This window comes from Puma concolor, chromosome E1 (genome assembly GCF_028749965.1).
Source record: "Puma concolor isolate L17-30 chromosome E1, mPumCon1.1.hap2, whole genome shotgun sequence".
Classification (NCBI taxonomy): domain Eukaryota; kingdom Metazoa; phylum Chordata; class Mammalia; order Carnivora; family Felidae; genus Puma; species Puma concolor.
Genome location: NC_141680.1, coordinates 44154429 through 44179577, shown reverse-complemented (window position 1 = coordinate 44179577; position 25149 = coordinate 44154429). Strand labels below are relative to the sequence as shown.

The following is a 25149-nucleotide window of genomic DNA, read 5'->3' as shown; positions in this document are numbered from 1 at the left end:
GACTGAGCCAGCCAGGCGCCTCCATAAATTTTCCTTTAATATTGTAATGATATAGGTAAATTTTATGGATAGGGTCTTTGTAAAATCTAAGTTGCTATCTTTCTACGTTAGTTTACTTTTGAAATTTATTTTCCTTTAGGAAAAGGAAATTACATTGAGTACACATTATATGCAAAACACTGATATAGAATCTAAATGTTTTGTATGTTGCACTTAATGATATAGGTATTAGTGTACTCATTTCATAAATGAAGAAACAGTTTTAGAAAGGGCATACAGCTAGAGTTTCTGCCATTCAAGTATAAGCACAACTTTGAAATCAGTGGTTTTTTATGTATACCTTTGCCTTTCTCAGAAAAAGCTGATAACTGAAAATAAGAGTAGTTGGGGGAGGACAGACATATAGCTCCCCCAAATCACAAAGGTATGGATTGTCATACTTGAAGTGGGTCTAGCTGAAGGAGCCTGTAGCTGAATTACCTCTTTTTCCTGCTAATTAAATGATCTTCTCAATCTTTACACAGTTGCCAAAAGCAAGCATAATTTTTAGTAGTTCATGTATCACATTTAGTAAGATACAGATTCTATAGAACCTATGACCTTCTGAATGAAATTTCATTAATATAAACAAAAGAGGAAGCCCATTCAGTAAATAAAATTAGAATTGGCAGTCTGCAATAAGAGGTCTGGGTTTTAAGGCTAGACTAAAAAGGAAGAGGGATTAGGGAGAGAAGAGGAGATCATGAACTCAGTTGCTGTATAGACTATTTGTCTCAGTATAGAGATTGTCACATTTAAAAGGTACATCATAAGACATTAAATATATGTTAAGTTTGTGGCAAAATAACAGGAGGAAAGTGGCAAGTTTTTCAAATGAATATTTGGAACAGATAAGTTACAGAAGTCTATTTTATCATTCGCGTCCCCTTTTTTTTTTTTTTAAACTATGAAAAGATAGAGTGAACCAGTTACAGAAGCAGATTGGACATTATCAAGGAAGATTACTTTTTTTTTAATGTAAAAAAAAATTCATTTTTGAGAGAGAGAGCATGAGTGGGAGAGGGGCAGAGAGAGGGAGACACACAAACTCCAAAGCAGGCTCCAGACTCTGAGCTGTCAGCACAGAGCCCAACACAGGGCTTGAACTTGGGTACTGCAAGATCATGACCTGAGCCAAACCTGAAGCTTAACCAACTGAGCCATCCAGCACCCCAAGGAAGATTACTTTTTTTTTTTTTTTAAAGGAAGATTAAAAGAGAAACTGGTGAAGAATTACATGGAATTATTTGCACATTATTGAATACTTTGTTCAAGAAACCATATAATGAATATATATAATATTATAAAGACACTACCCTTACTCGCTAGAGTTTGCTGTTTATTTTCGGAGTTAAATGTGGGAAATCTTAAAGAGTAAATGCTGTAAGTCCTCAGAAGAAGGAATGACTAGGGAAGACTTCACTGTGAAGTCTTGAGGAAAGAGGAATGGATATTACTAAAGATAGGAAATACTTGTGTACACAAGGTGATTACAGTTGGCCAAGAGTAGGCATGACTGGTTGGAGTAGAGAATGCCCTTAGAGCAGTGGATTTTTTACTTTTTTTTTTTTTCTTTTAAAGAAGAACCTCTCCACGTATTTTTTTGATGTTGAACCTTAATTTATAAAGGCAGGGGTCACCTGGGTGGCTCAGTCAGTTAAGGGTCAGACTTCAGCTCAGGTCCTGATCTCACGGTTTGTGAGTTCAAGCCCCACATCAGGCTCTTCACTGACAGTGTGGAGTCTGCTTGGGATTCTCTCTTTCCCCTCTGTCTCTGCCCCTTCCCCCCACCCCACTCCTATACAAATAAACTTTGAAAGGATAAAAGGGGGGGGGGGGTGGATGACACAGTTGTTTTGGTTGAAGCAGAGTCCTGGGTCTCCAGAAGCAGTTTGGAAACCATAAGTAGAAGGCAGTGATAGGAAAGTGGTTTGAATAGGCACAAATCAAATACTTATTGAGTGTTTACCATGTGCCAAGCACTTAAATAGTTAATTCTTACAAGTCCGTGAAATAATTATTGTTATTTTCAGTGTGCAGGAGGAGAAACTGAGGCTTAGAGAAGCTTAGTAAGTTACCCAAGAATAAGCAACCGTAAACAACAGTATCAGAATTCAAACCTTGGTTTTTCACACTCTAAAACCTTGCTCTTTTTTTTTTTTTTTTTTTTTTTTTTTTTTTTTTTTTTTTTAAATTTTTTTTTTCAATGTTTTATTTTTATTTTTGGGACAGAGAGAGACAGAGCATGAACGGGGGAGGGGCAGAGAGAGAGGGAGACACAGAATCGGAAACAGGCTCCAGGCTCTGAGCCATCAGCCCAGAGCCCGACGCGGGGCTCGAACTCACGGACCGTGAGATGGTGACCTGGCTGAAGTCGGACGCTTAACCGACTGCGCCACCCAGGCGCCCCTCTAAAACCTTGCTCTTAACCACCCACACTGAATGCAAGGCTTTAATACTATACCAATCTAGAACTTTATTTTGTAAACCAAAGGCAGTTTTTGATCAGAGGAGAGACTTTCATAGCAAAAAGAGATATTAAAGATAATTTTATCTAAAATTCATTTTACAGTTGGAGGAATTTAGGCTTAGGGTTCTAAAATGTCTTTGTAATAGTGCTGACACCCAGCCCCAATTCTCTGATTTATGATCTAATTTTCTTCCCAGTATACCAGCCAGGATATTTGTGGTGGAATTTAAGTACTAGAATGTTCATGATATGTCTGAAGATGAATGGAAGACCGTTTAGAAAGTTGTCACGGCATAAGATGATGAGGACTTAGAGTGATAGCAATGAAGAAGATGTAGGTATGAAGGATGATAAAACATCAACCAAGAAGCACAGTGTACAGTTAGTTCATGCATGCATCTGACTAGCAAGCCCTTGTTCACTGGGTTTAGTGATACTCCTTTATAATAGCTACTAGCATTTTATTAAGTGTTCAATGAGTGCTTGCATATGGATTCTCTAATTTAAATGCTCTTTGAGGTAGATATTGTTCCTGTGTTTCAGATGAGAAAATTCACATTCTGGGCCATGCTTTACCCAAGACCTGGTAGTAAATAAGTGGTAGAATAATGGTGCCAAAAGTATGCTTTTAATCAGTATACTATAATGTACTTAAAGTCTATGTGGTGGCTCACTTCTCTGTTCTGGAGAGATACAGTGGTGGTGAGAAATGCAAGTATTACAGAATTGAAACATGTAGTGGTTATTCTGGCCAAAAAAATTCACAGGTAGCTGTGAATGTGGTATTTTTTTCTTAGGGCACTTTAAGGGATGGTTGTTTATTGGTTTTTATAACTTCTGTCTATTACTCTAATTTTCTCCCATATTATTCATATTTCTCTCCTGTAGCACTTTTAATATTCTTATATAAATAGTGTTTTTGTGTCTCTTAGCCCTCGTTAGACTATAAACTTTTGAATGATAATAATTGTGCATTTACATGTTCTCTGTTTTCTTTTTTAATTCTGCATAATTTATTGAATCCTTAGAATATGCCAGATTTGTACTAAGTCTTAAGAGTTCAAAGATGGGGGCGCCTGGGTGGCGCAGTCGGTTAAGCGTCCGACTTCAGCCAGGTCACGATCTCGCGGTCCGTGAGTTCGAGCCCCGCATCGGGCTCTGGGCTGATGGCTCGGAGCCTGGAGCCTGTTTCCGATTCTGTGTCTCCCTCTCTCTCTGCCCCTCACCCGTTCATGCTCTATCTCTCTCTGTCCCAAAAAATAAATAAATAAAAATGTTGAAAAAAAAAAAAAGAGTTCAAAGATGGGGTGCCTGGGTGGCTTATTCAGTTAATCATCCAACTCTTGATTTTGGCTCAGGTCATGATCTCATGGTTGTGAGGTGGAGCCCCACATCAGGCTCTGTGCTAACAGCACAGAACCTGCTTGGGATTCTCTTCCTCCCTCCCTCCCTCCCTCCCTCCCCCCCCCCCCACCCCCCACCTCTTCCCCACTCATGTGTGTTCTCTCTCTCTCAAAAAAAAAAAAACTTAAAAAGTGTATTAGTGATTTGGGGTCTGAATTCATATAATACTGTTTATTTTTCTTTGTAGTCTTTTTTTTCTTTTGAGAGAGTGCACATGAGTGGGGGAGGGGCAGAGAAAGGGGGAGACAGGATCCAAAGCAGTTTCCTCGCTGCCAGCAGTGGGCCTGATGTGGGGCTTGAACTCCTGAACTGCGAGATCTTGACCTGAGCAGAAGCTGGACACTCAACTGACTGAACCACCCAGGTGCCCCTATTTTTTCTTTATAGTCTTATTCTTAGCCTGATTTTATATTGTTTCCTACTGCATTACTTATGAACTTCTTTGACTAGGTTAATTTGAATGATTAAAATGAAACTGGTTTATGTAGAAATTGGGTTACTTATTTAGGCAAGAAAGTGGAGTGTCCAAGAAACTTTTTAAATGAGCAATATAGAGCATACCGTGATGATGCTGTTTTTGTAAATAGACTAGTCCAACCAGGTAGACATACTTGAAATTATAAACATTCACTAGTGAACCAGTATTTGATAGATAGGAACTAAGAGGAAACGAAATTGCTTTCAATGCTATATGGATTCATAGAGTTTAGGACTGTAAAAAAAAATTTTTTTTCTGGGGATGCCCTAACATCTCTGGACTCCTAGCAGAGAGTCCAAAGGAAATAAGGGAGATTTTTGAGTAATTTCAATCTACTTGACATTCTGAATTCTTATATTCCATGCAGAGTTCATCTATTATAAATGGGACATACCATGGATTAATATCTTGCTATTCAGTACACATACATAGCCACTATTGTCTTCCTCCACATGCCAATAAATAGTAAAACATTTTGACAGTGTTTATTCAATTTTTCATAAGCTGAATAATTTATTAGATGATTTGAACTATATGTTTAATTTGGAGAAGTTCTTGCTAAAATTATGCTTCTTTAAATTTATACTTTTGGCTTGGATTTAATATTTGTGTAACATTGCTTTTCAAACTCAGTCTCATTTTGTTAACAGAATTATATGTGGGAAAGATTATTGGGTAATACTTGGGTTATTGGTCCTGGATAATCACTTTGTCCCATCTGTAAATAGGATTGTTTCATTATCACCAATTTGTATGTAAAACATTACATTTTTGTCACAGCTTCTATTTTAGAGCATCATTCATTTTATTTTGGAAGTGAAAGGAAAACAAATGATTTTAATTTTCTGAAGCCTTAAGGAGGTAAATGGTTTAGAGTCCAACAACATCCTACATGGTGATTTATGGTTTCCAAAGCTTCTTCTGTTTGTTATATCTTGATCTGCATACCGATCCTGAGACCTTAGGGGAGGCTGTGGAGACTCAGGGTCTGGTTGTCAAAGGTGACACAAATGCTTAGAAATGATCTCTTATTGGAGAACTGAGATTTTGTAGCCCAGCTTTTTTTGGGACTACCTAGAAAAATATAGAAAGAAAAAAATTAAAGATGAACTGGGGAGAAGGTAATGTGGAAAGTAAAGGAGGAGAAGTTTAAATGAAGGTGGAAAGTCTTTTTTGGGTTATTGAGTGATCCTGGAATAGTAAAAAATTCTCAGTGTAGTTATGGAAAAATAACCAATAGTAAGAGAATATAACTCCAATAGGGTGTTGGATTGTTGGATTATTAGAGTGCCATAGGACTCGCTACTATCCACATAACTCTCCGAAATATTTTCTACTCAGATATTTTCCACTCCTTATAGCTTAAGAATTGAAGTGAGCCGTGGTGCCTGGTGGGCTCCATCAGAAGAGCATGTGACTCTTGATCTTGGGGTCATGAGTTTGAGCCCCACATTGGGTGTAGAGATTAAGTACTTAAATAAATAAACTTGAAGTGAGCCTTAGAGAATATTAAGTCTAACTCCTTAAACATGTAATGCCTGTTTCTCTCTGACTGCTAATGAGCGACAGTAGATAAAACAAATTGAACAAGTCTCTCATGAACAGTAATGCAAAATTCAAATATTTCTTTATAATAGCTTACATATCTTTTGAGATGTGGAAACCTGTATAATATGGCCGTGTGTTCTATTTGATAAAATAATTACATGATTTACAAGACAGTAAATTATCAGTATTTTGTGCATTAAGCAGAAAGCACCATGATGACTAAATATATAGACCTGAACAAGTCCTAGACCCACTATGAACATGTTCATTCTTTTGAGTCAACAAATGCTTTTTAATTGAACACTGCTCTATCCCAGATCCTGTGTTAGTTATTCAGGATACAAACAGAAGTAAAACTCAGGGCACAGAAGTGTTACCTAATTTTTTTTTTTTTAATGTTTGTTTATTTTTGAGAGCGAGAATGAGAGAGAGTGAGCTCGAGCAGGGGAGGAGCAGAGAGAGAGAGGGAGACACAGAATCTGAAACAGGCTCCAGGCTCTGAGCTGTCAGCACAGAGCCTATCCCGGGGCTCAAAAACTCACAAGCTGTGAGATCATGACCTGAGCCGAAGTTGGGCACTCAACCAACTGAGCCAATCAGGCACCCTTAACCTTTTTTTTTTTTTTTTTTTTTTTTTTAAACTAAGGACCTAATATACTTTCTCCCTCTTCCCCCTGAGCTCCATGTTTTGGGTTATTTTAACCTGAAATTGTATTTATTAAATTGATTTTCCCATTTAAAAAATTTGAATTGATCATAATGGTTAGCATGAAACAACCTTCAGTGAGTCAAGAGATTTTTTAGCCCAAACAGGGGTGCCTGGGTGGCTCAGTCTGTTGAGTGTCCAACTCTTGACTTTGGCTCAGGGCATGATCTCACAGTTCGTGAGTTTGAGCCCTGAGTCCAGCTCTGTGCTGACAGTGAAGAGCCTGTTTGGGATTCTCTTTTCTCCACCCTCTCTCTGCCGCTTCCCCACTCACACTCACAGGTGCGTGCGCATGCTCTCTCTCCCTCCCCTCCCTCCCTCCCTCCCCCCCCCCTCTCTCTCTCTCTCAAAATAAGTAAACTTTAAAAAAAAAATTAGCCGAAGCAATCTTACCTGGAGTAAAAGTTTGATTTTCTTTAGGTGACTTTTTTTTTTTAATTGAAAGCATCTCACAGTTCCATTTATTAATCTTTTCTAAGGGCTTGTGTATCTCATGTCATCTGTGGATGACATGTCCTTTTCAGGTTTAACATTCTGATTCCATAAAACGTTTACTGAACCCTTTTTTTTTTTTAATTTCTTTGTATTGTTTTTTTATTTATTTTTGAGAGATCAAGCACTCAGCAGAGGAAGGGCAGAGAAAGAGGGAGACACAGAATCCGAAGCAGGCTCCAGGCTCTAGGCTCTGAGCTGTCAGCACAGAGCCCTATGCAGGGCTCAGACTCACAAATTGTGAGATCATAACCTGAGCTGAAGTTGGATGCTTAACCCACTGAGCCACCCAAGCACCCCACTAAAGCCTTTTGCCCTGTCTTTGTCCTCATTTACATTTTTTTTAATTATTAAAAAATAATAAATTTTTTACAATTTATTTTTGAGAGGTAGAGAGCAAGCAGGGGAGGGACAGAGAGAGAGGGAAACACAGAATCCAAAGTAGGCTCCAGGCTCTGAGCTGTCAGCACAGAGCCCAATGCGGAGCTTGAAGTTATGAATTGTGAGATCATGACCTGAGCTGAAGTCAGTCATTCAACCGAGACACCCAGGCGCCCTATGTCCTTGTTTAGTAACATTTAATAGTAATAGTAATTTTTATATTAATATATATTTATAATATATTTTAATTATTAATACTAAATTATTAATCACAGGCTATGTGATTAAAATTTAACTACTTTATCTTGTAAAGCTAGCTCTGATACTTTGGTAAGATGGAAGGATGGGAATTCTTTTAGGTCACAGTTAAATTTCTGTGCTCTTAGAAAACATCTGTATTTGAAAATCAAAATAATCTGGTTGTTGTATAGATCACTAAACAGGCTATGGCAAGAATATAATTAGTTTGGTAGTATTGGAGAATTTGAATTCTGTTGAGTAGGAAATCTTTTTTCCTTTTCTTTTTTTTAATGTTAAAGTCTATAGGAATAATATGCTTGATGTTTCCAGTTAATGTTTGCAGGGAGATGGCATATATCATATTAGAGTTTAAATGATGCTGAAAGTAATCATTCTTTTTATGATACCAAAGACTATTCTTTTCAGAAGAAATTTGCAAAAATGAAACTTTGGCTTGGAAATAGATATACCATTTTTTCTCTGTTTCTGAAAGCTGTATGTATCACTGTTTTAATAATGAAATTATATTGGGGCGCCTGGGTGGCGCAGTCGGTTAAGCGTCCGACTTCAGCCAGGTCACGATCTCGCGGTCCGTGAGTTCGAGCCCCGCGTCAGGCTCTGGGCTGATGCTCAGAGCCTGGAGCCTGTTTCCGATTCTGTGTCTCCCTCTCTCTCTGCCCCTCCCCCGTTCATGCTCTGTCTCTCTCTGTCCCAAAAATAAATAAACGTTGAAAATAATGAAATTATATTTAAATACATTAACATAGCTTAGTATATAGAGTCCTTTTTTTTTTTTTAAGTGTATTTATTTTGAGAGAGAGAGAGAGAGAGAGAGAGAGAGAGAGAGAGAAAGAAAGCATGGGAGGGGCAGAAAGAGAGAATCCCAAGCAGGCTCCTCAGTGTCAGCTGTCAGCGCAGAGCCTGAGAACTAGGAGATCATGATCTGGGTTGAAACCAAGAGTCATACACTTAACTGACTGAGCCACTCAGGCACTCCTAGTGTCCTCTATTTTGAATAGTTTTGCAAATCAGAAAATATTTCATACATGTGTTTGAGTTGCTTAAAGTAAGAAAGATGTCAGGTTAGGTTCTTGGTCTTAATCAGTTTAATGGCCTTTTGGAAGTGAATATTGTGACTTTTGATGGCTTTTACTTATTTCTGCTTTATTAGGGTCAGTCTTTAAAAACAATTGTAGACATCTTAAGATAACTTAAGATTTTTTAAGCTTTTTCAGATACATACATTTTAACTTTTTCAGATATATATATAAATGTTCTGTTCCCAGCCCCCATGCCAGAAGTTTAAGTTGGTAAGATAATTTTGTTTAATTATAGGTAATTACTGGGGTTTAGGACTCTGTTGATCATTGCCATTTGCCCAGTGCCTTCCAACAGTGTAGTAGCAATTCAACAAATATTTGTAATGAATATTTGTTGTTGAATGAATCTTAGTAAGGGGAAAGACAGCAGAGAGAAATTGAGGTGTTCTTGTATCTGTTGACTATCCAGCCAGTGTTTTAATCACTTTGGAAGCTTATTCATTTCTAATTTGTTTCTGTAGGGAAATCCTATATGTCTTCTGATTCTGAAGTGTGACTGATTACCAAATTATGGTTGTCCTTTAATATTTTCTTCTCAATTGTTCTATTCCTTGAGTTTTTCTCTTTAAAAATAGTGTTTCTCAAAAAAGTATTTCTCTTCAGTCCAGTTCTTTGGGCCAGTTTTGTAGATTAATATATCATTAACTATATTAAAATCAAAAGTGATTCATGAGGGATTATTCTCAGAAACAAGGTGGCTATAGTTAATCAGTGAATTTTTGTATTTGGCCTTATTCTCTTCTCTCTCTTTAGTTATGATAAGTCATAATAGCTTCACGTTTTTTAAACGTTTATTTGTTAGAGCATGAGTAAGGGAGGGGCAGAGAGAGAGAGGGGGATAGAGAATCTGAAGCAAGCTTTATGCTCAGCACAGAGTCTGACACAGGGCTTGATCCCAGGACCCTGAGATCATGATCTGTGCCGAAATCAAGAGTCTGATGCTTAACCCAGGTGCACATTTTAGCAAGAGATGCTTATATGCACATTTTAAAGTTTGATTTAGAAAATATGAATATCAATTTTTCCCCATCATATGAATACATTAGTATTGGCATATTCTAGATCTGGTAGGGTTCCCCGCTGCCCCACTTCTCCATTTGGCCGGATCACAGAGTATTTATTGATCTTTGGCTGAGGAGGACAATTTCTTTCATAGAAAATATTTAGTGTTTTGATTGAAGTTGCCTCCTTTGGAGTGAAATAAGTAACAAAATGTTAATTTAATGAATCTTAAGAGAGATTTCCTCCTTTAAAAGAAACAGAGTAGGGAACCTGGATTTAGTTCAGTTTTTTAAATTTTATTTTTATTTTTTTAAACATTTTATTTTTAAGTAACCTCTACACCCAACATGGGGCAGGGACTTAAAACCCTGAGATCAAGAGTCACATGCTGTACTGACTCAACCAGCCAGTAGAACCCCTAGTTCAATTATTTTAAAAAAGAAGTTGAGTTTTCTAGAGAATATCCTATCAGCAAACATTTGGTTGCTACCTACCTTTTGAAAAGTCATCACTATAAGTTGTTATTCAGGTGTTCCACAGTAGTGTCTTTATGATGGGATTTGTCATTAATTACGAATGAATGGAGAGGATTTTTTCCTTGGTTTGGACCGTCTTTAATAATGGAAAGAAATTGCTGCTTGGCCCAGGCAATAAAGTCCTCTTCAGACTGTTTTTTGTTTTGGGTGTTGTTGTTGTTGTTGTCACATATGTGTATAGATATTTTTTATAAGTAAGCTCTACGCCCAATGTGGGGCTTGAACTCATGACCCCAAGATCGAGTTGCATGCTCCACCGACTGAACCAGCCAGGCACCCCTGTATTTTTTTTAATTGAAGTGTAATGAACACACAGTGTTACATTACTTTCAGGTGTGCAGGATGATTCAGCAGTTAAGTGTAGTTCCCTGCTGTCACCAAACAATGTTCTAACAATACCTTCAGATTATTTTTGAAGCCAGACTGTTTGTTTTCTGTGATGAGTTACCTCTGAGGGGATTAATTGTAAATGTGACAGCCATCTTGATGCCACTTTCTGGAGTCCTGGTCTCCTTCAAATCTGGGCTTTGTTGTATGCAAAAAGATGTTGGCAAGCCTGGGAACACTTAATTAAAAGGAAGCAAATTTCTGAGGAAATTTACTTGAAGAGTTTTATTCATTCATATCAGAACTCTAATGCACATAAGTTTTCTAAGCACTTAGTGTACAAGGTTATTTTCCAGACCTCTTATTTATTATATTTTTTTTAACAAGGTCTTGATGATTCCCCTCCCAACCCACAGATCCTCTTAGAGTTCTTTTACTGAAGGAAATGACTTGATCACTCTCCAGTTGATCTGTCTTTGATGTTATTTCTTCAAGAAGTCTGAAGTTGGGCCCTGAATACTGATTTACCAGAATGAATAGTTAAGTGAGAGATTGGAAGCTAGAGCGAGTTCTCACTGTAACATGCCCCCCTCCCCCCACCGCTCCCTGCATTATTAAAGGGGAGGTTGGACATATTCCCGAGTAACAGCGCAAAAATCTCACACCCTGGTCAGACCAATGTGAAAACAACTGCTGGAGCTGGAAGTGTCCTTCCTCTGTCTGCAGCTGAAATTGGGGGAGGGACAAACCAATAATTATTTTACCCCTCCTTATCTGCCTGCTAGAAGGCCTGTTTCCTGCCCTCATGGTTTCTGCCTAACAGATGGTGTTTCTTTTTTACAGCATTATGATCCTGGACTTGTTGTGGTGATGGTAAACTTAGCAGTGGTAATTTTTTATTTTCAGACTGAATTACTCCTTTTGTCATCAGTGCACCAATATGTTAGGCTTACTTTCTCTGTTGTAGCCTTCATCCTTCTGCTTGGTCTTTTTCATTTTCCTTTCCTTTCCTTATGCAACTTGTCTGATCCTTGTTCATTAAAGGGTAATGTTAAGAAGGGATGTATCTGTTTGTGTTAGAACTGCCAAAAAAATCAGTTAAAACATTAAATTCTAATACTGTCAAAAACTTGATTTCCCCACAATGTAATGGGCACTAGCACTTGCTACTGCAATTTATAAATAAATTAAAACAAACTTTGACTGCCTTAGGAGGCAAAAGTACTAATGCAGAGTTTATAAACAGGGGTTTACAGAGGTAATGAATTTGTACCAAAACTTTCTTGATTCTTGCAAAACAAATTCTGACAGACTGAAAAAACCAAACCAAAACAAAAAAAAGGAAATTTCTTTGACATTTCTTTTCAATTCTTTCATTGGACTATTTGTGTATTTTACCAGTAAATCCCTGATTGAGACGTTATGAAAGTGATATTGCACCTAGGAAGTCATTTTTATAACCTGTCTTCAATTTGGTCCTTTTGCTAAAGATTGCAGTCACTGCTTATTTATTATACCATTGGGCATAAGGTAGTAATGCATTTTCATTTTGTTTAACTGGCAGTCTTTAACAGTATCTAAAAGAAGTCTGTATTTTAGAACTTTTTTCTCTTTTTTTTTTCTGGCATGAAATGGTCTTTATTAACTTCAACTTTCACTGTTAATTATTCCTAATTATCTCCTTATTTATTGTTTGAAAACAATAATGAGATATTGGTGATAAGTAAACTTCTGAATTTGTTTTTCATTATGTTTTAAAGACAAAAATTACACACAAGTATGGAGCAACTGGATATGAGTGGTTGCCAGTCACTTAGAGAATAGTTTCTTCTTTTTTCTCCAGGACTCCAGTCATGAATATAGTATTTATTTATTTATTTATTTATTTATTTATTTATTTATTTATTTATTTATTTATTTATTTATTTATTTTCAATTGGTTTTGGTAATACCTCAGATTTAGCCTGACAAAATTCATCTTTTAGCCCAAAGGTATAATACATATGTGTGTATAACAACAACAAAAACACAAAAAAACAAAAAAACAATTGTTTACACCAGCCTGAGTGAAATGATGAGGGAAGTAAACATTGTGTTTTTTCACTAAAGGTGTGCAACGGATAAGGTAAGTAAGTCCTCTTTTCAGTGGGCTTACATCACAATAAAAAGCGCAAGTTGTGATGTAAAACAGCTGTGGTAGTAAAGTGCTTGTCTGCCCCATTTTGCTTTGTTTGGCTGGTTATGAGTGGATTAAATATACATTAAAAAAAAAATCTCCAGCATAGATTGATTAGTTAAAAGTCAATTTTCTTCGCAACTAGTCCTTTTCACAGCTTACCAATTGCTATAGCCAGTGTTAAATCCACTCTGGAAAATGGGATCTCAGAGCACCAGTTTAAAAAATTTGTCTCTAAGGGCAACTAACTGTTGCTTTTTGTTTAAAAATTTTTCACAGCCCAGTTAATTGTAAAACATCTTTTGAAAACAAAAAAATATTAAACATGCTGAGTTGCAGTTACCTAGTTGCAGGTTTCCTGTATCATGTTTGAAACAGTGCCCTTTTATTTAAGCATGTAATTTGAAGCATTTATTACTGGTTTTAAAAGTGTATGTGGGGGGATGTCAGTAGATAGTAAGAGTGAAATGATTCTTAATGGAAAGTTATTTGGGGGTCTTTTTAAAAAGCAATTTCTAAAGTTTTTGATTTTAAATCTCCTGGTGCCATTGCTTAGAAGTGCTTTGCATTATTTATTTGATTTTGCCATAGTAATCTGGAATTATTTCCAACTGGAACGTCAACCAAGGTGGTTAGTTGGGCTTAAACTGGGAGAGGTAGGTTTGGTCGTAAGCTGTGAGAATGGCTTGTGTTTGGTTCACTGTAGCTTTCTGGTCTCTGCACTCCAAGGCAAGATCTCTAACCACCCAAACCCAATGTATGAAGTGAACTGTTGGCTTAGCTTTGCCTCTTACCTTGATTATGTGTTCCTGTTACAGGGAGAACAGATCCCATTCCGATTGTCGTCAAATATGATGTCATGGGCATGGGTCGCATGGAAATGGAGGTAAATTGATCTCGTTAGTTTATTTTTTTTAATGTTGTATTTGTTGATATTCCAAATTCAGATGCTAATGCAAGAATACATTTATCACAGTACCCCAATGTTTATAGCAGCACTCTCAACAATAGCCAGATTATGGAAAGAGCCTAAATGTCCATCAACTGATGAATGGATAAAGAAATTGTGGTTTATATACACAGTGGAGTACTACGTGGCAATGAGAAAGAATGAAATATGGCCCGTTGTAGCAATGTGGATGGAACTGGAGAGTGTTATGCTAAGTGAAATAAGCCATACAGAGAAAGACAGATACCATATGTTTTCACTCTTATGTGGATCCTGAGAAACTTAACAGGAACCCATGAGGGAGGGGAAGGAAAAAAAAAAAAAAAAGAGGTTAGAGTGGGAAAGAGCCAAAGCAATAAGAGACTCTTAAAAACTGAGAGCAAACTGAGGGCTGATGGGGGGTGGGAGGGAGAAGAGGGTGGGTGGTGGGTATTGAGGAGGGCACCTGTTGGGATGAGTACTAGGTGTTGTATGGAAACCAATTTGACAATGTATTTCATATATTTAAAAAAAAAAGAATACATTTATTAGAATGTAGTTTTAATATTTTTCTTTGGTCATTTAAAAATATATTGTACATTCTGGGGTGCCTGGGTGGCTCAGTTGGTCGAATGTCTGACTCTTGATTTCAGCTCAGATCATGATCCCAGAGTCACGGACTCAGCACTGAGCATGGAGCCTGCTTAAAATTCTCAGGGCACCTGGGTGGCTCAGTCTGTTAAACATCTGACTCTTGATTTCAGCTCAGGTCATGATCTCACAGTTACTGAGTTCAAGTCCCGCATCAGGCTCCTTGCTGACGGTGTGGAGCCTGCTTGGGATTCTCTCTCTGCTCCTCCCCACTCACATGTGTGCTTTCTCTCTCAAACTAAGTAAATAAACTTAAAATTTCTCGTGGTACCTGGGTGGCTCAGTTGGTTAAGCGTCCGACTTCAGCTCAGGTCATGGTCTCACAATTTGTGAGTTTGAACCTACATCAGGCTCCCTGCTGTCAATTCAGAGCCCGCTTTGGATCCTCTGTCTCCCTCTCTCTCTGCCCCTCTCCCGCTTGCACTCTTTCTCTCAAACATAAAAATAAACCTTTAAAAAATAAATAGAAATTCTCTCTCCCTCTGCCCCTCTCCCGCACTCATGTGTTCTCTCTAAAATAAAAAGTTAAAATATATATTTTTTTAAATTTTTTAAAAATTGATTTATTTTGAGAGAGAGACAGTACAGGTGGGGAAGGGAGAGAGAGAGAGAGAGAGAGAGAAGGAGGAAACCCCAAGCAGGCTCTGGACTGGCAGTGCAGAGCCCGACGTGGGATTCGAACCCATGAAACTGCGAGGTCGTGACCTGAGCTAAAACCAAGATTCGGATGCTTACCCGACTGAACCACCCAGATGCCCCCCAAAATATATATATTTTTTACATTCTCACCTACTGCTGCTTTTGAGGCAGGTAGATGACAGATAATTCCCCTATTTTAACAGAGGCATAAAGAAGTTGGATGTTGCGGTTTTGTTTTGTTTTGTTTGTTTTTTGTTTTTTTAGAAGAAAGCGCTTGCAAGCAAGGGAGAGGGAGAGGGAGGGAGAGAACCCCAAGCAAGCTCCATGCTCAGTACCGAGCCCTGCGCAGGGCTCAATCTCATGTCCCAAGCTGAAATCATGCATTGGATGCCTAACTGAGCCACCCGGGCGCTCTACGAAGCTGAATGTTTTGCCCAGGGTTGTACCACAAGGCAAGATCAGACTTCAAACCCAGACCCTGGTGCTCATTTCATTAGCCGTTGTTGTTCAACTCTAAAAATGTTTGTTGTGGTAGAAGCTTTGCCCATGTGTACAGCTGTCATCTGTGATACCTTCTTTTCATTGCCTTTTCTCCATTCATTCCTAATTCTTTGGGATTAAACGTTGAAGTAAAGTCTGTTATTATCAAAAATGTGCCTGTTGGGAACCACCAGCACAAAAGGATTAATTAGCTATTTTGCACACATATTTCTTGTGAGGTGACAATAAAGCAAGAGGTGGCTGAGTATAATACGAAGTTTTTAATTTTCATGCAATACTGTAGTTGTACAAATGACTTTTTAATAGTTAATTGGGGGGTTCTTTAGGAATGAAGACTAATTATATCTATTTTTGTGAAGCTTGATTATGCTGAAGATGCTACCGAACGGCGCCGTGTCCTAGAAGTAGAAAAAGAAGACACAGAAGAATTGAGACAGAAGTATAAGGTACTTAAATGAAGCCAGTCTTGCATGTTGGGTGCTCACACTGAAAGAGGTACTTGTTTTGGTGAAGAGGATCTCTTTTGATTACAGCATTTATTTGACATTTGGTGATGATTAGTAGTAGGCCTCAGGTTTCTGTTACTTGCCTATTTGTTGCCTTTGTAAAAACTATAGAGCTAATACTCTGTTGGGATGATTGCATTTGTATTTGAAAACACAGTGCCTGATACACAGGAGGTGGTAGTAGCAGTAAAAATTGTTATTTAAGATTCCTTTGGGAACTTGAAAGTATTGCTAAGCCTTTTATTTTTCAGCGGATTAGGTATTTTAAGAATAACAAATTGAGAACTTCAGTATTTTCCTTTTTAAAGCATTAGTTATAGAAAACTGCAGTTTAAACCATATTGTAAGTTAGCTTTCAAATAGACTGGCCAGGGAACATGCCTTTCGAGATGTACTATGCCCAATCTCTACCAAAAAAATAGGTAAATTTGAAGATAAGAAACAAGTTAAGATTATTGGTCATGATCCTTAAAGTGGGAAGAGGGAAAAAGGATTTATTTTTAAAAATCTGTTCTACCATACAAATATATACAACACAAAAACTGACAACTGTAAGAAATTTTATATTTACCACAATAGTGGGAGATTTTAATGTATCTCCTTCAGTAACTGATTTAAAAAGTAGGAGAAAAAAAAAATCAACAAAAGACATTTGAAAGATTTGAATAGTACATTAACAAATTTCACCTAATGGTTGGTATAGAACTATGAATCCACAATCACTGAAAATCAAAAATTTTGAACATATATGGAACATTTATTTAATCAAAATTTTCTACCATAATCTGTGTCATAAATAAAGTATCAACAATTTTGAAGAATTGAAATCAAGCCACAAAGCAACCAAGTTTTAAAATAAAAGGTATGATTTTAAAAAAAACAAAACCAAACCCTGTTATATTTTGAGAAAATTATTAGTTTCCAGTCAGTGGAAGAAAAATTCACAGTGGTAACTGGAAAATATTTTGAACTGAAAGATACAAATACTGTATTGTACAATTTATAGAAGTAGCCTTAAGTAACATATTTTAATTTTTTTTAATTTTTGATGCATTTATTTACATATTGTTATAAATATGTGCTTCATTCACTAATTTACACACTTTTTTAATTTTATTTTTTTAGTTTATATCCAAATTAGTTAGCATATAGTGCAACAGTGATTTCAGGAGTAGATTCCTTAGTGCCCCTTACCCATTTAGCCCATCCCCCCTCCTGTACCCCTTCCAGTAACCCTCTGTTTGTTCTCCATATTTATGAGTCTCTTATGTTTTGTCCCCCTCCCTGTTTTTATATTATTTTTGCTTCCCATCCCTTATGTTCATCTGTTTTGTCTCTTTAAAGTCCTCATATGAGTGAAGTCATATATTTGTCTTTCTGTGACTAATTTCATTTAGCATAATACCCTCCAGTTGCATCCACGTAGTTGCAAATGGCAAGATTTCATTCTTTTTGATTGCCGAGTAATACTCCATTGTGTGTGTGTGTGTGTGTGTGTGTGTGTGTGTGTGTGTGTGTGTGTCTTCTTTATCCACATACCACATCTTCTTTATCCATTCAGCCATCGATGGACATTTGGGCTCTTTCCATACTTTGGCTGTTGTTGATAGTGCTGCTTATAAACATTGGGGTGCATGTGTCCCTTCGAAACAGCACACCTGTATCCCTTAGATAAATACCTAGTAGTGCAATTGGTAGGTCATAGGGTAGTTCTCTTTTTAGTTTTTTGAGGAACCTCCATACTGTTTTCCAGAGTGGCTGCAACAGCTTACATTCCCATTTAATTTTTTTTTAATGTTTGTTTATTTTTGAGAGAGAGGGAGTATGTATTTTGAGAGAGAGGGAGGGGCAGAGAGAGAGGGAGACACACAGAATCTGAAGCAGATTCCAGGCTCTGAGCTGCAGCACACAGCCCGATGCGGGGCTTGAACTCATGAACCATGAGATCATGACCTGAGCTGAAGTCGGTCACTTAATCAACTGAGCCACCCAGGTGCCCCCCTCAAGTAATATTTTTTTTTTTTAATTTTTTTTGACGTTTATTTATTTTTGAGACAGAGAGAGACAGAGCATGAACGGGGGAGGGGCAGAGAGAGAGGGAGACACAGAATCGGAAACAGGCTCCAGGCTCTGAACCATCAGCCCAGAGCCTGACGCGGGGCTCGAACTCATGGACTGCGAGATCGTGACCTGAGCTGAAGTCGGACGCTCAACCAACTGAGCCACCCAGGCGCCTCTCAAGTAATATATTTGATAGCAAATATATATCCTTAAATGCTGTGTTAGAGAAAGCAAGAAATGAAGTAAATGTTTCTCTCAGGAAGTTAGAGAAAGAATAGCAAAGTAAACACAAAGAAATAATAAAAGATTAAGAAAACAAAAATGAAGCATAAAACAAAGCCAAAAGTTAGCTGTTTGATGTACTTGTGATATTAAGAAAGAAAAGAGCTTAGAAAACCAGTATCCATAATGAAAAAAGACATTATTGCAGATGTAGTAGGCAGCACTAAAAGATAAAAATATTATGAATAACTTTATTCCATTGAATGCAAAAATAAGATTTAAATGGACAAATTCCTAAGAAATAGAACTTGCTAAAGTATACTAAAAAAAAAGAAAAGAAAGAAAACTTCAGTAGTTCTGTACCTATTATATACATTGAATCTGTAGTAAAAAAGTCTTTCCAGAAAGCCCAATTAACTTCACTTAGTGAATTCTGTCAAAATTCATATAGCAAGTCACTTCAGTCTTAACCAATAATTTCTAATCTTCCAGAGAATTGAAAATGAAGAAAAAACTCCCCGCTCATTTAGTGAGAGTCTAGTACCACCTTGATGCTAAATCCTGACAAGGATACTTACATGATATTCTGATTTATAATACAGATGCAAATCTTAAAACACGAGCAATTACCGAACCAATTTAGGATGTATCAGTTACGCCAGGAATGCAAAATTGATTTAATGTTAGAAATACAGTCAACCACATTAAGAGATAAAAGGAAAAAAACTATATGATCATCTCAATAAATGTAAAAAAAAAAAAACAAAACAGTATATAACATTCTTCATTCATGCATGATGAAAAGTCTTGTCCAAATTGATAAGAAAGAACCTTCCTTAACCAGATAGAATGCTTACAAAAACCATATAGGAAACATCATACAGTCTTTAATTGGTCTCAGAATATTAATACCTGACCTAGGTGTTCGTGCTGTGAATAGAAAGTGTAAATCCTTTAGGTCCACCAGTGAACTGGTCTGAAATTCCAGTCTCTTATTTGTTTATATCCTGATAGATGGCGAGTTTCTTGATGCGTTTAGGAGACAGCAGGTAATGATAATAGTGAAATTTTTTTAGTTCCTGTTTCAAGGATGAAGACAGCTTTTTTTTTAAATTCTTACTTATTCCTATTTTTTTTCTTAATGTTTATTTTTTGAAGGAGAGTTCACACGAGGGAGGGGCACAGAGAGAGGGGAGACACAGCATCTGAAGAGGCTCTAGGCTCTGAGCTGTCAGCACAGAGCCCAATGCAGGGCTTGAACTCATGAAACATGAGATCATGACCTGAGCCGAAGTCGGACACTTAACCAACTAAGCCACCCAGGCGCCCATATTTATTTATTTTTTTAAGTAATCTTTACACTCAACATGGGGCTTGAACTCCCAACCCCAAGATCAAGAGTTGCATGCTCTATGTTGGGTTCATGGGACAGTGCATACACTGGTGCTATTACTAATATGTTCTCTGCTTTTCTATATGTTTGAAGCATCTTATAATTAAAAACTAAAAATAAATAGATAAAAAGAATCAACATACATGGAATAAAAAAAAAATTGCATGTTCTATCAGCTGAGCCAGCCAGGTGCCCCATGCAGAGAACTCTTCCTATTTCTGAACTTTTCGCAGGGAGAGCTTAATTAGCCTCTTACCATCAAGGTCCTGAGGCCTAATCTTCAAGCATCTAGGGATTTCTCTGTCTTGTTGAGCTCAGCTCTATGTTAAATTTTTTGTGTTTTGGGGTGTCTGGCTGGCTCAGTTGGTTAAGCGTCCTACTTTTGGATCTTGACTCAGTTCTTGATCTCAGGGTCAGAAGTTCATGCCACGCATTGGGCTCCAAACTGGGCATAAAGCCTACTTACAACGGGGGCGCCTGGGTGGCTCAGTCGGTTAAGCGTCCGACTTCAGCTCAGGTCATGATCTCGCGGTCCGTGAGTTTGAGCCCCGCGTCGGGCTCTGTGCTGACCGCTAGGAGCCTGGAGGCTGTTTCGGATTCTGTGTCTCCCTCTCTCTCTGACCCTCCCCCATTCATTCTCTGTCTCTCTCTGTCTCAAAAATAAATAAACGTTAAAAAAAAATTTTAAAAAGCCTACTTAAAATGAATGAATGAATAAATAATTTTTTAATGTTTTGTTTTATCCAGAATTATAACATGGTGAAATCATCTTCAATCCCTTCCTTTTTTCCTTTCATAGTCTCTTATCCCTACCCTTTTCTTTATGCACTAGTCAACCCTTTTGGACTGGCTTTAGCACTTTTCACTGAACCACTTTATTCAAGGCCACAAAACACCTGTTTTTGCTAAGTCCAGTAGACTTTTTCAAACTTGTATTACATATTTTTAAAAAAAAAATTTTAATATTTATTTTTGAGAGAGAGGGGTGCAGAGTGGGAGCAGGGGAGGAACAGAGAGAGAGGGAGACAGAGAATCTGAAACAGCCTCCAGGCTCCAAGCTGTCAGCACAGAACCTGACGCAGGGCTCAAACCCATGAACCATGAGATCATGACCTGAACCAAAGTCGGACACTTAACCAACTGAGCCACCCAGATGCCCCCAAACTTGTATTCCATTTTGTTTCTTGGCAGCATTCAATACAATTGACCATTTTTTCCTCTTTAAAGCCTTTTCTTTTCTCTTGTTTTTGAAGATTTTATACTTTCCTAGATTCCTCCTTCCTATCTCCCTTACTGCTTCTATATAGATTCCTTTTTGGTCCCTTCTTTTCTGCCTGAACTTTAGATGTTAGAGTTCTTCATATTCAGACCTGGGCACTCTTTTTTCTTTCTAACACTGTCCTTAGGCACTGAATGGTTATGACATTATGTTTCATTATCTTTCATTTGGTTCTTTTTTCATCCTTTAGGTTCTTTTTTATCTTTAGGTGTTAGCTTAGAAATCTTCGCTCATCACCCAATTTAAATAAATCCTCCACTCTACCTCATTCTCTTGTAACACTCTCTTTTATCATTTATAATTATAAAATTTTGTTTGTTCACTTTCTTATAGTCTGTCTACAGTACTGGGCAGAAGGGGCCTTGAGGAGAGAGACTGTGTCTATTTGCCCGTTTATATACTGTATTCAACATAATGCCTGACACATAAGTAGTCAGTAAATACGAGTTGAATAAATAATTTCTTTGAAATAAGGGGAAAAGCCAGATTTATTTGGTATACTGTCCGAAATAGAAATATTCTAGGGGTGCCTGGGTGGTCAGTACATTAAGTGTCTGACTCTTGGTTTTGGCTCAGGTCATGATCTCACAGTTTCATGAGTTCAAGCCCCACATCAGGCTGTGCTGGCAGCACAGAGCCTCCTTGGGATTCTCCTTTCTCCCTCTCTCTCTGCCCCGCCCCAACTTGCACTGTCTCTGTCTCAAAGAAACTTAAAAAGAAGAAATATTCTAAAGACTACATTTTATGTATTGTTTTCAAGTAGAAGTCTTAGGCAGATGTATCTGATGGGAAGATCATATGTCTGAACCCTGGGATTTTGTCTTTTGGTTTTTTTTTTAAGTTTATTTATTTATTTTGAGAGAGGGAGAGCGTGTGTTCGTGCACACGGGGAACGGGCAGAGAGAGAGGAAGAGAATCTGAAGCAGGCTCCTCACTGTGAGTGCAGAGCCTGACATGGGGACTTGGGGCTCGAATTTACAAACCCTGAGATCATGACCTGAGCCAAAGTCAGATGCTTAACCAACTGAGCCACCCAGGTGCCCCTGAACCCTGGTTTTAAGGGAGGTTGAGAAAGTGAGTTTTCTGATTTCTATCTTGGGAAAACCAGCACTGATAAAGAAGGCTATCCACAAGTTGCTTAACAGCCAGACAACATGAAACTACCCAGGCTGCTTAGCAGAAATGATGCTGAATGATTGAATATGGCAAAAATTACAGTGTGCTATATGTTCACTTTGTAGTTTGAATAAATTTATCCAAACTAGTTCAATACTGACATTCCACAAAATACAGCAACCTTTTCTTGTTTACTGATTAAGTAGCTTATGTGAGAAATGGTAGATGATAGAACTGCCTTAAAAATGTATCCAGAAGATATGAAACTGAATAGAAGGCCAATGTCAGAAGGCTTTGAAATGAGACTTATCTTTAGATCTGTTAACTAGAGGAGCTACTAATTGTGAGACTAATATATCTACCTTTGCTGTAAAAGGCTAACAAGTAATCATTTGTCTTTTTTTTAATTTTACTTATTTTAAAGAGAGAGTGAGCGGGAGAGAGGGGCAGAGGGAGAGACAGTATCCCAACCAGGCTCCACTTTCAGTGCGGAGCCTGATAGAGGGTTCAATCCCATGACCGTGGGATTATGACCTGAGATGAAATAGAATCAGATGCTCAACTGAGTGAGCCCCCCAGATGCACCAGTAGTCATTTATCATTCCTTATCTATTACATATTCTTAAAGTAAGCTAGAGAAAAGAAAATATTAAAATCATAAGAAAGAGAACACAGGTGGCTCAGCCAGTTAAGTGTCCAACTTGGGCTCAGGTCATGATCTCATGGCTTGTGAGTTTGAGCCCCATGTTAAAGAAAGAGAAGATACATTTACTGTACTGTACTGTATCGGTACTATGAGTTGATGTTATCTGTTTACAAGAATAATCTGTCAGTACCTACCTCAGTATTGTCTTATATGACACACAATGTTGTAGCTGTTGTACTTATTATTAATACTGTAATCAAAAATAAAAAAGGTAGAGGAGCCTCGGTGGCTCAGTTGGTTAAGCATCTGACTCTTGATTTTCGCTCAGGTCATGATCTCATGGTTCATTAGTTCAAGCCCCACATTGGGCTCTGTGTTGACAGCACGGAGCCTGCTTTAGATTCTCTCTCTCCTCTTCCTCTGTCTCTGCCCTGCTCTGCTCACACTCTTGCTGTCTCTCAAAAATAAGCAAACATTTAAAAAATGAAAAGCTAACATGAAAAAGAAATTATAAGGATTCATGTATTGATAATGAAGAAGCAGTAGTATGATTGCTTTATGGTGGCCTAATCAGTGCAGTTACTTCACAGTAGCCTAGACTATACACTAATGAATGCTTATAAAATTTTTATGGCATACCACATGTTCATAATACATTACTGAAACATTGTTACATTAAAAAATATATATATATTTCCCTGAGTTGATAGGTTGATACTCAGCTTCTCCAGTTATAAGAGAGCCATACAGTACATAATATAATTCTTTGAAAACAAAGTTATAAAATAGTTAAGAAAACCAACACATTATTACTTTCCATCAAGTGTTACTTACCTTATTCCTAAGTAAGGATAGGCTATCCACTTCCATACAGTCTTGCACAGGATGTCCTACATTATGAGTACTTGGGAAATGATGATGACCTAAAAACGTCTCTCAGAATTCTTGTCATATAGTTACTAGATTTTCACACAAAGACAGTAACACACATACACAGCAGATAAGTTTATTAACTATATGGCATGATGATTATATTACTGTTCATTAAGTGGAAGTGGATTATGATAAAGGTTTTCTTCATCTTCACATTGAGAAGGCTGAGGAGGAAGAAGAGGGGTTGGTCTTGTATCAAGGGTAGAAGGAGGTAGAAGGGGAGGTAGGAGAAGCTGGCACACTTAGTATAACTTTATGGAAATACGTCATTATTTCTTTATTTATTTATTCATTCATTCATTCATTCATTCATTTATTTATTTATTTATTTTGCCTTTTCATTTTCAAAAAAATGTTTCTATTCATTGTCTTCCGCCATTTGCTTTAATTTCAGTGCCTGTGTCCTAGATGGGTCCATGTGGTAAAAGAAGTCAAAAGCAGTCTTGAATAATCAAAACCCTTCTTCCAGATAGATTACTGCCAACTTGTTCTCTGGCACTGCTGCTTCTACATTTTCTTCCTTATTGTCTGGCTCTGGTGTGGAAGCAGTTGTCTCCATTGAGTTGTCTTCTGTTAATCCCTCTGTTAGCTCTTGAATTTCTTCAAGATCCATATATTGCACCCTTCCCCACCACCATCACTTCCCCTCCCCCCCATTTACTATTTCTTCTGTGATTTCTGTGATTGGCTCTATTATAAATTCTGTGAAATCATGCACAACATCTGGACACAGTTTTCTCCGGCAGGAATTTATTGTTTGGAAATGTTATGGCTTTCACGGCTTTTTCTGTAACAACAATGGCATCTTCAGTGGTGTAATCCTCCCAGACTTTCATATTCTCTCTTTTGGGGTTCTCTTTCATAGTGTTCACAATCCTTTCTGTAGTGTACTGTGTATAATAACCCCGTGATCTAGAGGCTGAATTAAAGACCTTGTGTTTGGGGGCAGAAAGACTACTTCAGTGCCTTTGCTGAATTCACCAGGTTCTGGGTGGCTGAGGGATTGTCCAGTATCAGAAGAACTTTAAAAGGCAGTCTGTACTGGCAAGGTACTTCCTGAGTTCAGGGACAAAGCACTGATGGAAGCAATCCAGAAAAAGCATTCTTCTTGTCCAAGCCTTCTTGTACAACCAAAAGACTGATAGCTGGTGTTTATTTTTTCCCTTTAAGGCTAGGCGTTGGGGTAGGGGTGGAGGTGGAAGTTAGCTTTATAGGTAAGGGCAGTCCTGATCATAAACCCAACTGTATTTGCATAAAACAGTAGTGTTAGCCTCTCCCTTCCTGCCTTAAATCCTGGTGTTTGCTTCTCTTTCTTGCTAATAAATGTCATGTGTGGCATCGCATCCCCAGAGTAGGACACTTTTATCTGCATTAA

General features: G+C 37.7%; 1 protein-coding gene across 13 annotated transcripts in view; it reads left to right on the top strand.

Annotated features, from left to right (window-relative positions):
* GPATCH8 (G-patch domain containing 8) overlaps positions 1-25149 on the top strand; it is a 103352-nt gene that overhangs the window by 44019 nt on the left and 34184 nt on the right. For 7 of the 13 annotated variants that reach the window (XM_086687508.1, XM_086687509.1, XM_086687512.1 and 4 more), the window contains 2 exons: positions 13718-13785; positions 15978-16064. In XM_086687508.1, the coding sequence (XP_086543634.1) occupies positions 13718-13785; positions 15978-16064 (155 nt within the window). The other 6 variants (XM_086687516.1, XM_086687513.1, XM_086687515.1 and 3 more) reach the window with 2 other exon arrangements.